The sequence below is a fragment of the Lepidochelys kempii genome, chromosome 2, assembly GCF_965140285.1.
Source record: "Lepidochelys kempii isolate rLepKem1 chromosome 2, rLepKem1.hap1, whole genome shotgun sequence".
NCBI lineage: Eukaryota > Metazoa > Chordata > Testudines > Cheloniidae > Lepidochelys > Lepidochelys kempii.
Genome location: NC_136381.1, coordinates 254,935,664 through 254,948,284, shown reverse-complemented (window position 1 = coordinate 254,948,284; position 12,621 = coordinate 254,935,664). Strand labels below are relative to the sequence as shown.

The 12,621-nt window shown below is 43.5% G+C and overlaps 1 protein-coding gene across 19 annotated transcripts in view; it reads right to left on the bottom strand.

The window, feature by feature from the left end:
• KMT2C (lysine methyltransferase 2C) overlaps positions 1-12,621 on the bottom strand; it is a 336,413-nt gene that overhangs the window by 74,999 nt on the left and 248,793 nt on the right. For 14 of the 19 annotated variants that reach the window (XM_073334588.2, XM_073334594.2, XM_073334591.2 and 11 more), the window contains 4 exons: positions 12,324-12,542; positions 10,057-10,185; positions 6,516-6,635; positions 1,576-1,706 (listed from right to left, as the gene is read on the bottom strand). In XM_073334588.2, the coding sequence (XP_073190689.2) occupies positions 1,576-1,706; positions 6,516-6,635; positions 10,057-10,185; positions 12,324-12,542 (599 nt within the window). The remainder of the gene's footprint in view (positions 1-1,575; positions 1,707-6,515; positions 6,636-10,056; positions 10,186-12,323; positions 12,543-12,621) is intronic. The other 5 variants (XM_073334592.2, XM_073334605.2, XM_073334598.2 and 2 more) reach the window with 3 other exon arrangements.

Below are 12,621 nucleotides of genomic sequence, written 5' to 3'. Positions count from 1 at the left end.
AACATACCAAAAAACTTTCCTTAGGTACCAACATATCCCCATGGTATCTGAGCACAACACAATCTTTCATGTATTTATCCTCACACAAACATAACTGTGAGGCAAGGAGATCCTGACTTGACCAAAGCCACACAAGAAGTCTGGGGCAGAGTAGGAAACTGACCATGGGTTTCCTGAGTCCCAGGCTAGTGTTCTAACCACTGACCATCCATCTTTTCTGAATGGTTAACAATTAGCAGAAATCATCACACTGTGGAGCTGCAACAACACAAAACCTCTTTCTTCATGGAGCATAAAGTTGTTCATTTTCATTAGCAGACTTACATACGCTGTATAATAGCTGCCATTCACTTGCAGCTGACTCAGGAAAAGTACATCAGGAACCCACTGACTGGTCAACAGACTAGACAATCTTAAAACCAATTTATCAGTTGCAGTATTTTTAATTTATTTATTGTCACCTCCTCATTTGGCCCTAGAAACCCCCATCATTTTAAGCTCTAATTGTTAGAAATGTAATTAAAATTATTTTTAAATTTCAGTTATTCTCTGCTTTAATGAAGTCAGAACCTACACACAAGAGCTAAAGAGCTAGTCTATGTTTCCCAAGAATCAGATTAAGTAAAAAAACCAATCCATCCCTTCTAATAAGAGGAAGTTCTAATTCAAGGATTTTCTCCCTGCCATGAATACAGAGTATTTTTTCCTCATCAAATAATATTCTGTGATCTTTCTGTAAAGAAAATGTAATAATACCAAGATCTGACTAAGCCTTTTGACAGTATTCAGTATATGCAAGTATGTAAATTGAAGGTGCAGTGTTTCAGTGTACTGGGAGGGAAAAAATACAGAATGTAATTTGAGTGTTATTGCTCAACCAAGCAAGGGACTGGAAGACAGAGAGATAGTTGCCCAAGCTTGTGAAAGCCTTGTATTCAATGTGGCAGCATTTTTCTGTCTGTCTGCATGTAACTCAACAACTTTTAAATTAAATACTGCATCCAATCAATTCCAAAGTTTCATAGGGCACATTCTAGGCATCAGAAGGGGGGAAGAGAAGAGGAAGGAAGGGTATGGGGCAAAGGGGGCTTGAACACAGCCCACAGCATGGGGGTGGGGGAAGACTGGGGGACCCTGGCATAGGGGGATGGGTGCAACACACAGATCCCCTACCAGGAGGGAAAGGCGGGAAGTGGGGGCACATAGGGTGTGTGGAAGAAGGCACCCTCACATGTGGCAGAGTGGGCAATGGGGGACACAGAAATGTCCAGGCATGAGGGAGGGGTGGGGGGAGTTGCACAGAGTCCTCAAAATAGAGGGAGATGGGAGGGTTGGAGAGCTTGTGGGAGGGGGAATGAAGAAATGCAGGGAGTCCCTGGTGTGTGCAATAAACTCATTACAGAAGCTACAAAGAGTAGCTTTTATTATATATTCCTTATGCAAAAGCCACTTCAACTGAGTGATAAATTAGATATCAGAAAGCAAACATTTATACTTTAAATATATTAGCAGTTTATTCAACACATGCAAACATTAGTTTTAAATAGCACATAATGGATAGCAATGACTGTGTACCTGCAAGTATGCAGGGAAGGTTTCTTCAAGTTTATTTTTCTTTTTCCTGTAACGCTTTTTTATTTTCTCAGTATTTTCAGAAACAGGAGTAGACTCATCAACCGGTGTATCTGGCAGCTGTTCAGTCCAACCTAAAAAAACCATTCATGCACAAATACATTACAATTCTCTTTATATCTCTGGCCCACTATACACATCTGATGTCTATTATTTAAGAGGGATGATATGTACTATGCAGCCTAACTCTCTGAAGTACAGTTCTGCTCTGAAAAGGGTCTCTGTAAAAACGGTATTATGGGATTGCATCTTGGTTGTTTCTCAATTCCCATACTGAATTTGCTGATTCAAAATGAAACATAATTAAATAAAGCTGAGAAGTGACAATTCTGTTAATCATCTTGCCTACACTTGTGGTGGAGGGTAGGGTTCATGTAGCTACCTGCTGCATCCACACTCATACTGTGGTGTGTAGCTACATGGGGCAGTGAAAGGCTCTGGCAGGGAGGAGGCTGTGGGCTTTGGCTCCGGGGATCCTTTCCTTACTGCTTCCCCTTGCCAGAGCCTTTCCTACTTGCCAGAGTTTTTCACTGTGGTGCAGAAAGGCTCCAGCAGCTGGGAGGCAGCAGGAGTCTATACTGCTAAAAATAGCAGTGTAGATGGGGAGAGTTATTGCTTGGGCATGTAGACAGCCATGCAGGCTACATGTTCTGGGGTTCAGGCATGTAGGGCACTCTAGTCTACTTGCCTAAGCAGTGCCTCACCTTCTACACTGCTACTTATATGCAGGCTGGCTGGGCATGCAGAGTCTGCACTCTATACGTCGCCATAAGTGTAGACCTACCAAATGATTCATAAGCCAGAAAAGTATCCAGCCCAGCTCTCCTAGTTGTGCTAATTTGGCAATGGTAACAGTAAGAAATCAAGCAACGCTGACCTGGAATGTATGCAGGGAACAGGTCCATTGCAAAAGGAGGTGCCACTTTTACATAGTCACTTTTCTGACCATAACCATACATTACAGTTCATGGATCTTAGAAAAAGCAGAGACTTCCTAAAACCTCTTTGGTTATTTCTACACAACAAAGAAAAAAACAGGCCTGGACTGTACAGATGACTGGGGCTCAAGGGGCTTGGGCTGTTTCACTGCTGTGTAGACTTCCAGGTAGGACCCTGTGGGGTGGGAGAGTCCCAGAGCCCAGGCTCCAGCCCGACCTTGGAAGTCTATACGGCAATGAAAAACCCCAAAGTCCGAGCCCCGTGATCCTGAGTTGGCTGGCATGGGCCAGCCACAGGCTTTGACCAGCCTCCTACACAAGAACAGAAGTAGTTGTACTCCATTCCACTAAGGAGTTTATCCTCTCTTTGATGTGCATTTAACTCCTATTAGTGTGCTTCCACAATTTGTTGGGAATAAAGCGTACTAATGCTTCCTTTCTCTGCTAACTGTTCCAGAATTCTGTGGTGAAATCTGTGGAATCAGGTCCAGATAATTTACCTGCCTGTTATTCTGAAGCACCAGTGCTCTTGCCTCTTATCTCTAGGGCAGGCTTTTTCCTGTAATCTATGCTACTTACCTTATTTTTTGAATACCTTCGTAGCTCTGTGCTGAAGTCTATACTAAAACCACACAGAGGACCTTGAAGCAATCAAAATATTTTCTGAATAATTCAGCTATTGTATTCCAAAAGAGGCAACAAAGATTCTTCTGCAAAACATTACAGAATAACAACTCTCCCATTGACTTGTTTATTTAGACAAAGAAGTGGAGTCACTACAACTAATTGAAATACTTTTAAAAAATAACGTTTTGCACTTGTGAAGTGCCCAGCCTAATTGCAGGAATTTACTTAGGAAAATCACTAAATCAACTACATTGTTATATAATAAAATGTGTTATACTGTACTGTAGATACACTGCTAACAAAACCGCTACAGCCAAACCCTGTCGTTATGTCTTAGTGTTGTACAGTCACGGTTTATAGATTTTATGACAAATTTTGAACTCTTAAGATAATGACATGAGAGAGAGGGTCTCGGTAGGCAGTAAGAAGAGTCTATCCTACGAGTGAGCTTAACAGCCAAGGAAGTGACCAGAAGTTATTCTGTCAATCCCCTGGGACCTTCTCTCCCATTCGTATGGTCTCCATTAGTGCTGTTTTTATGCTATTTCTCTGCAGTTTAGTTGTCTAAATCCTGTACAGTTCCCCAATTCTGTACTGCCTGAACTATTCTGCTTCTCTCCCTTTCGTCTCTTCCACTGCTATGGATTTTTATCTTCCTCTGTTTTATATTCCTCTGACACTGAATTGTCTCTCCGTGTTTTTGTATGGTCTCTACCTCTTTGTATTTTCTCTTTCTCTCCTTTCCTGTTCTTGTGTAACTGTCCATGCCCTGTGCTGTTCTGCAACTCTGAACAGACTGAAATGTACTAATACCCTGATCTCAAAATTGCTTGAGTGTGTGTTTTTGCTGCCAGCACACAAGAGGGGATGAAACAGGAGAGGGCACCAAATGACACGCCAGGAGATCACCATTGGAGACTAAGGCCAGGTCTGCACTACATGCTTACTTAGGTAGAACTACGTTGTTCAAGAGTGTAAAAAATCCACACCCCTGAGCGACGTACTTATACCGACCTTAGGTCCCCTGTGTAGGCAGCACTACATCGTCTGGAGAAGCTCTCCCGCTGACATAGCTACTGCCTCTCACGGAGAGATCTCTCCCAGCTTAGAGCTGTGCCGATGCAAGTTGGTAGTGTAGACCTGTCCTAAGGGCCAGACTCTCAGCTGGTATAAACCTGCATGACACCATTGACTTTAATTCAGCTATGCTGATTTAAACTAGCTGAAGATCTATCTCAGTATTCCAAAACTGATTTTTCCTAACAAGTAAATGTGCATCACACACATAGACCCCCACCCCTGTCATTATCAGATATGCATAACTTAGAATCATAGGGTTAGGAGGGACCGCAAGGATCATCTAAGTCTACTCCCCTGCCAAGATGCAGGATTTGCTGCATCTAAATCATACAAGACAGGTGCCTATCCAGCCTCCCTTTGAAAACCACCAGTGAAGGAGTTTCCACAACCTCCTTTTTTCACACTCCTGAGCGAGAAAGTTGCAGCGCTGTAAAGTGCCAATGTAGACAAGCCGTGAGGATCAGGTTCTAATAATCAGTTTGTAGGAGTTTAGCACCTGTGCTCCACAAGCAGTCACGCTGACTTCAGTTCAAGGGCTATATTATACATGGTTTAATACTTAAGGGTCAGTGGTTCGTAACCTTTCCAGACTACTGTACACCTTCCAGGAGTCTGATTTGTCAAGTTTCACCTCACTTTAAAACTACCTGCTTTAGAAAGGTTTCAGAGTAACAGCCGTGTTAGTCTGTATTCGCAAAAAACGGTATGCATCCGATGAAGTGAGCTGTAGCTCACGAAAGCTTATGCTCAAATAAATTGGTTAGTCTCTAAGGTGCCACAAGTACTCCTTTCTGCTTTAGAAAATCAGACATAAAAATACGGAAGTGTCACAGCACACTATTATTGAAAAATTGCTTAACTCCTCGTTTTTACCGTATAATTATAAAATAAATTAACTGGAATATAAATATTGTACTTACATTTCAATGTCTAGTATATAGAGCAGTATAAACAAGTCATTGTCTCTGTTAAATTTTAGTTTGTACTGACTTCAGTAGTGCTTTTTATGTAGCCTGTTGTAAAACTAAGCAAATATCTAGATGAGCTGATTAAGCCCCTGGAACACCTCTGTGTACCCCTAGGTGAGAATTATTGGGCTAGATTATACAGCCCTTTCTCACATTAGTGAACAGTTACTCAAGTTCTACAGTCCATAAAATCCACCCTCAGAAAAGAAGGTATCTCAACCACAGAAGGGGTCTGGAAAAGTGTTTATGATATTCAAACAGATGCAAATACCATACTTTCTTATAAACATATCAACGACAGAAGTAACTGTTAAATGAATAAAATTAGGATAATTAACCCCCTTCCACACACACTTATTGTTTTAGGGCCTCATTTATTCTCATGATATAATCAGTCTTTTTGATTAGCCAGGTTGTTGAGTGCCCTTTGTCAGGCCCTGCTGCTAAGGTGTGAAAAAATGACCTATCAAACTACAGAAGTGCCACCCGAATGCAGTTAACACCTTGTCAGGTGTTAAAGCAATGTCTGAAGGTTATAAAAGAGGGGCCCATATGCTATAGTATGTAAGGAACAGGCAAAGGAAGTTTTTCACAGCAGGCTGAGCAGACATCCTATTCCAAATTAAAAGAACATTTACAAAGCAGACACTCATGGTATAGCAACATTGCTTAGGGGTGTGAAAAATCCACACCCCATAGAGACGTAGCTATTCCGACCTAACCCCTGGGGCAGACCAGTGCTAGGTTGATGGAAGAGGTGGATTACCAATGTCAATGGGAGAAGCCCTCCTGTGGTGGTAGGTAGCATCTACACGGAAGTACTACTGCAGCGTTTTAAATGTAGACATACCCTTACATGTAATACAACTGTTATACAAACAAAAGGAACCATTTGTCAGTAGGGGGTCCAAGCTATAACAGTAGGTCAGTAGCTGAGCTGGGAATGGAACCTAGGTCTCCTGAGTCCCAGTACAGTGCCCACTCTACTAGAGCACACTGTTTCTCTTAGCTGTGTCTTAGTAACCTGAAACATTTTATTAGTGTTTCAGGACATTTCTAGTTCTGTCTTTTTGTGAATTTTAGACACTGCTGTAAATACAAATGAATTAGTATAGCAGCCAAATTCATAAAATGAGGTGACAACATTAATCATGTAACCATTTTTCCACTGCAATAATCTCCTGACAGCAACAGATAAAAAACTAGTTCCATCATTTTTCTAAATTAAGCATTGGCAATAATTTACAAACAAATAAATGTTAGTACATACCATCTTCTCTGCTAGGCAACTGCTCAGAAACAGAGCCGGAAGACTCTTTCCTGGAGAGAGATCTCTTAGTTTTACCCTGCCCTGTACGACTTCTCTGGCGTACCATGAATCCTCCAATACCTATCAAAGAAAAAAAATACAAGCAGATGCAGATTACATTCCCAGATAAAAATGGAAACAAAGAAAAAGCCATGAGGACATTTTTTTGGTTGCCCACATACAAGGACTTCTTCAAAACACAGAAATATTTTCCTTAAGGCCTGGTCTACACACATGGGTATAACTACATTGGTTATGGATGTCAATTTTTTATTGATATACTAGTACATCTCCTTAGTGTGGACACTGTTAAATTGGTATAAAATGTGTCTTTTACTGGTATGGATTATTCTCTTTCCCATACGCCTATACGTAAGTTACACCAATATAAGCACATTTATATTGGTACTGGTGATGACATGTAGCTGCTATGTGTTTCGGGTAAGTATAAGTGAGGGTTGGCGAATGTGTGTGTTATGTTGGGAGAGTTATGAGGAGAAGCTGAGGGAACTGGGGATGTTTAGTCTTCAGAAGAGAAGAATGAGGGGGGATTTGATAGCTGCTTTCAACTACCTGAAAGGGGGTTCTAAAGAGGATGGATCTAGACTGTTCTCAGTGGTAGCAGATGACAGAACAAGGAGTAATGGTCTCAAGTTGCAGTGGGGGAGATTTAGGCTGGATATTAGGAAAAGCTTTTTCACTAGGAGGGTGGTGAAACACTGGAATGCGTTACCTAGGGAGGTGGTGGAATCTCCTTCCCTAGAAGTTTTTAAGGTCAGGCTTGACAAAGCCCTGGTTGGGATGATTTAGTGGGGATCGGTCCTGCTTTGAGCAGGGGGTTGGACTAGATGACCTCCTGAGGTCCCTTCCAACCCTGATATTCTATGAGAGTTGTGTTGATTTATGTGAGGGTTGTTTTGTGCTGGGAGGTAGAGTGCTGATTTGTGTGAGACTTGTGTTGAGTTAGAAGATTTGTGTGGGGGGCAAAATGGGGGATGTGTGCTGCAATGAGGGGTAAAGTGTATTTGGGGTTCTTGGCTAGGTGATTTTGAAGAACTGTGTCATTTGGACAAGGTAATCCACCCTCTGTGCAGTGTCCCTCAGACAACCATAAAACTGCTGTGTGCAAATTAGCTTTAGAGTAAGGGGGGCCACTGGCTGAGTTACCTCTGATAGCACAATTGTCTAGGACTCTCAGCATGGAACCCTTACTGCAGCCAAAAGTCTGTGTTATCAGAAGGATGCAGTTTGTAAAGTCAATCACAGGCGCCGACTTCCCCTCTTTACCATGGGTGCTCGAACCCCACTCTGCCCCCAGCCCCACTCCTGCTCCGCCTCTTCCCCAAAGGCCTTGCCCCAATTCCGCCCCCTTCCTGCCCCTATTCCAACCCCTTCCCCAAATCCCTGCCCCAGCCCTGCCTCTTCCCCGTCTCCTCCTCTGAGCGCACCACGTTCCCGCTCCCCCCCCCGCTTCCAGAGCGTGCTAACGCTGCCAATTTGTCAGCGCCTGGGCGGGAAACGCAGGGAGGTAGGCGGAGAAACGGGGATGTGGCATGCTCAGGGGAAGGTGCGATGGCGGGGAGGGGAGCTTGGCTGCCGGTGGGTGCAGAGCACCCACTAATTTTTCCCTGTGGGTGCTCCAGCCCCAGAGCACCCACAGAGTCGGTGCCTATGAAGTCAATATGGTCGAGAACTTAAAAATTCGATGCTAAGAGACTGAAAATCCCAGTGATGTTTGAACCTGGTGATATTCTAAACAAAAAGAGCTCTCAACATGCTGTTTCCATCCCGTCCCGTACCCCATCCTTATTTAAAACTTCAGGGAAATATTTTTGCTCCAATTGTCCAATAAGTATTTGTAACTACAAAGATTATCAATAAATGCAAGGTGATTGATTCACCCAACAACTGACAACTGAATTGCATACGAGTCTGAACCATGTTCAGACAGTATGAAAAACTTACCCTTATCACAAGGGTGAAGTTTTGGAATAGCCCTCAAAGGGAAGCAGTGGGGGCAAAAGACCTATCTGGCTTTAAGATTAAACTTGATAAGTTTATGGAGGAGATGGTATGATGGGATAATAGAATTTTGGCAATTCATTGATCTTTAAATATTCATGGTAAATAGGCCCACTGGCCTGTGATGGGATGTTAGATGGGGTGGGATCTGAGTTACAACAGAGAATTCTTTCCTGGGTATCTGGCTGGTGAATCTTGCCCATATGCTCAGGTTTCAGCTGATCGCCATATTTGGGGTCGGGAAGGAATTTCCCTCTAGGGCAGATTGGAAGAGGCCCTGGAGGTTTTTTGCCTTCCTCTGTAGCATGGGGCACGGGTCACTTGCTGGAGGATTCTATGCTCCTGGAAGTCTTTAAACCACGATTTGAGGACTTCAATAGCTCAGACATAGGTGAGAGGTTTATCGCAGGAGTGAGTGGGTGAGATTCTGTGGCCTGCATTGTGCAGGAGGTCGGTCTACATGATCACAATGGCTCTTAAGTCAGCATTTCTCAAACTGGGGGTCCCAACCCAAGCGGGGGTCACAAGGCTATTGTAGGGAGGTCGCAGCATTGCCACCCTTACTTCTGCACTGCCTTCAGAGCTGGGCAGCTGGAGAGTGGCAGCAGCTGTCCAGGCACCGCCGCCACCAGCAGCAGTGCAGAAGTACGGGTGGCAGTACACTATAGTGTGCCACCTTTACCTCTGGGCTGCTGCTGGCGGGGCGCTGCCTTCAGAGCAGGGCATCCAGCCAGCAGCTGCCACTCTCCAGCTGCCCAGTTCTGAATGCAGTGCAGTGGTAAGAGTGGCAAGATCGCGACCCCCCACTACAATAGCCTTGCAGTCTCCTTTGGGTCAGGACCCTCAGTTTGAGGAACACTATTGACTTTTGTATACTTTTACTCTATACTATACTAGAGGGTGAAAGTACACAAAAAGCCACATTTCATGGGGGAGACCAGATTTCACAGTCCGTGATGCGTTTTTTGCGGCCGAGAATTTGGTAGGGCCCTACTCATCACACACTTCAGAAAACAGGTAGTAGATACCTACAAAAGTATTCTCTTTAAAGAAGCAAAAAGCCTCACACACATACTTCATTGAGCCATAGATACACATTTTTATACAATACAGCATACATGTACGTTTACCTGCAACATATATATCCAATTAGAAAAGCACAGTGCTTTCTTTTCTCAAGTTAAATAATCCATAACTGGCTGTAAATCTGAATTGTGAACCAGTACTTACAGCAGAAGGGCAGGACTGTTGCTGTGCAGCAACCTGAGAAAACATACCTGGATAATCAGACAGTAAATTACTTTTAACCATAATAGAAGAAACTACTACATTGCACAATGAGGAATGAACCACCCAAAGAAGCCTTTCCTAAACATGCTGTTTAGCCTTCCTATTTCTAAATTAATAGAATATTTACATAGTAGAAAAATTAAACGTGACAAACAAATTGATACAAAATGCTCTACATTATGTACCCTACCAGGTCTGTATGGCTTTCTCTTTCTCTTTTTGACCCCATCAGCTCCTTCTGTCACCTTAGAATCATCATCCACAGTTTCTCGTTCTGGGCTGGAATCTGATTTTCCATCACAGTCCATAAGATCACCTTCTGGAGAAAAGACAGAATTATAAACTAAACCAAAAAGGAGGAGGAAAATGCTTGCATATAGCCTATATAGAGTGGAATTTCCAAAAACATCTAAGAGTTAGATTTTCCTTGTGATAAACTGACAATGCAAGGGCGTGTATAGTGGTAAAATGTTCCATCTACATGAATCTGTGATTCTGCATAGCTCTATTCTATTGAGTTTCTTATACTTCCCTCATCACTGTAGGATCTGAGGGCTCTGAAGTAGCGCTTTAAGTGATGTGACTAACATCTGTCATATTCAGTTTGTTTTCTTTCTCATCTTCTTCCCAAAGGGGTAATTATGTGTGCAATGTAGTATTTTGTTTAGGTAGGGTTCTATTTTGAGTTGTTTTTCTTGTTTGTTTGCTAAATGTACACATTGCTCTCTGTTTCTGTAGAGAAGGCAGGTCAAAAGAGTGAGCCTTGCACTTGGAGCAGAAGGTGGTGAGGTTTGGGATGGTCCTCAGTTTTTTGAGAGTTCATTCCACGGTCTTGGGTCTGCCCCTGAGAAAGCTCTGTCTCCCACACAGACAAGCTTTACTCTAATGTTAGAAAGTTCCACTGTGCCAGAAAAGCAGAGTTGTCATCCAGAAATACACATTTCTTCCAGCCAACAACAGATCACGATTAAAAATATGCCACTCAAACAACTGCCTTGCTACTTATATCAACAACTTAACATGACACCATACTACAGTTAAATAATCACTTTATCTCAAGAACTCTCTATATCTACAAAAAGCCTCTTATGACATTTAATCTGATTAACAGCAAGACAATGTTGCATAAACAGAAAGCATTTCAGAGTGTGGTGAGGTGGGGGAAAGTGGCTGCATTCCACTTTCAATAGACACTTGTGTAATTTATTTCCTGACTTTCACACCTGTATTTAGTAACCCTTTCCTCAGGTTTAGGATTAACTTGACAGTCCACAATACAATTATCAGGATATACAGTGAACTCCACTTAAACCAGATACAATCCATTTTCCAATCCAATTTCTGTCCTGTCTGGGATTATGGAGTCAAACAAAAGCTCACTTGGCCAGGGAAGTAAAAGAATGTGCTGCTTCCGACTGGGGTCAACAACTTCTTCTCTGTCAGAAATGGCAATTCCATGCCCTCCCCAGATCCTCTTTGTATCTAGAGAAGGATGAGTTGAGACACCCCCAACAAGAAATTCAACTATCCCTGAGTACCCTCTTACGCCATCTCACCCTTACTTTTGAGCATCACATTTGAAAGAAGCCAGGAAGTCTGGATGTCTCTTTGTTAAGCCCTGGGGCTACAACTTTCTAACAGCATTTGCTCTGGGGCTGAGAGTCTCAGAGTGCGCTGTGTACTCCCCATAGTGTGCAAAATTTTCAGTTGTAGCGCTGGTGTCCTATGGAAGGGCAGCTAGACCTTCTGTGCTGCCCCTGCTGTTAGTCTTAAAGACATGGTTTCTGTATGGGATAGTTCATAGGGGCCGACTTCCACTGTTTCCAGTGGGTGCTCAACTGCCCCCCCGGCCCTGCATGCCCTTGCCCTGCCCGCATTCCATCCCTTCCCCCAAGTCCCCGCCCGCTTCCAGCCCCCATTCTGTCCCCTTTCCCCAAGTCCCCGTCCCTGCCCTGCCTCTTCTCCGCCTCCTCCCGAGTGCGCCTCGTCCACACTCCTCCCCCTCCCTCCTGGAATGACCTAAGCACTGCTGAACAGCTATTTGACAGTGGGAAGCGCTGTGAGGTAGGCGGAGGAGCAGGGGCACGGTGCGCTCAGGGGAGGAGGTGGAAGAGGAGGTGGAGCGGGGGGTGAGGGGAGCTTGGCTGCCAGTGGGTGCAGAGAACCCACTAACTTTTCCCCGTGGGTGCTCCGGGGCTGGAGCACCCACGGAGTCAGTGCCTATGGAATAGATGAAACATGAACATAAGTAATAGGAAGGTCCAGCTCCTTGAAATGGACAGCTACCAACACTGAAAATCATGTTTCGCACAGTTACTCCATCTTAACCATTTAGCATGAGAGTGAAACAGAAGCACCTATATGAGCAGTAAACAATACATTTAAAATACAGCCACATGTACAAATATATGCATGTATTGCAACAAATATCAAACTGAAAACATGCCACATACTGACCATTACCTCTACTGTCATCCATCTCTCCATCTCTGGAATGCTCTGATTGGATATCTGGTGGTGTCTGTAGCACCGCTACACTGTTCTGGTTTATTATCTTCAATTTAAGCTTTGGTTTTGTCCGTTTTCTTCTTGGCACTGTAACAGTGAGGCTCTGTAACTGAGACATCCCCAATTCTGTCAAACAGACTCCATCTTGGGTATATGTCTTCGGTGGGTCTATACAAATTACATGAATCATAACAGGAATATAAAACTCTTTATACTTTGACTCAAGTCTTGGATGAATTATTTGAAC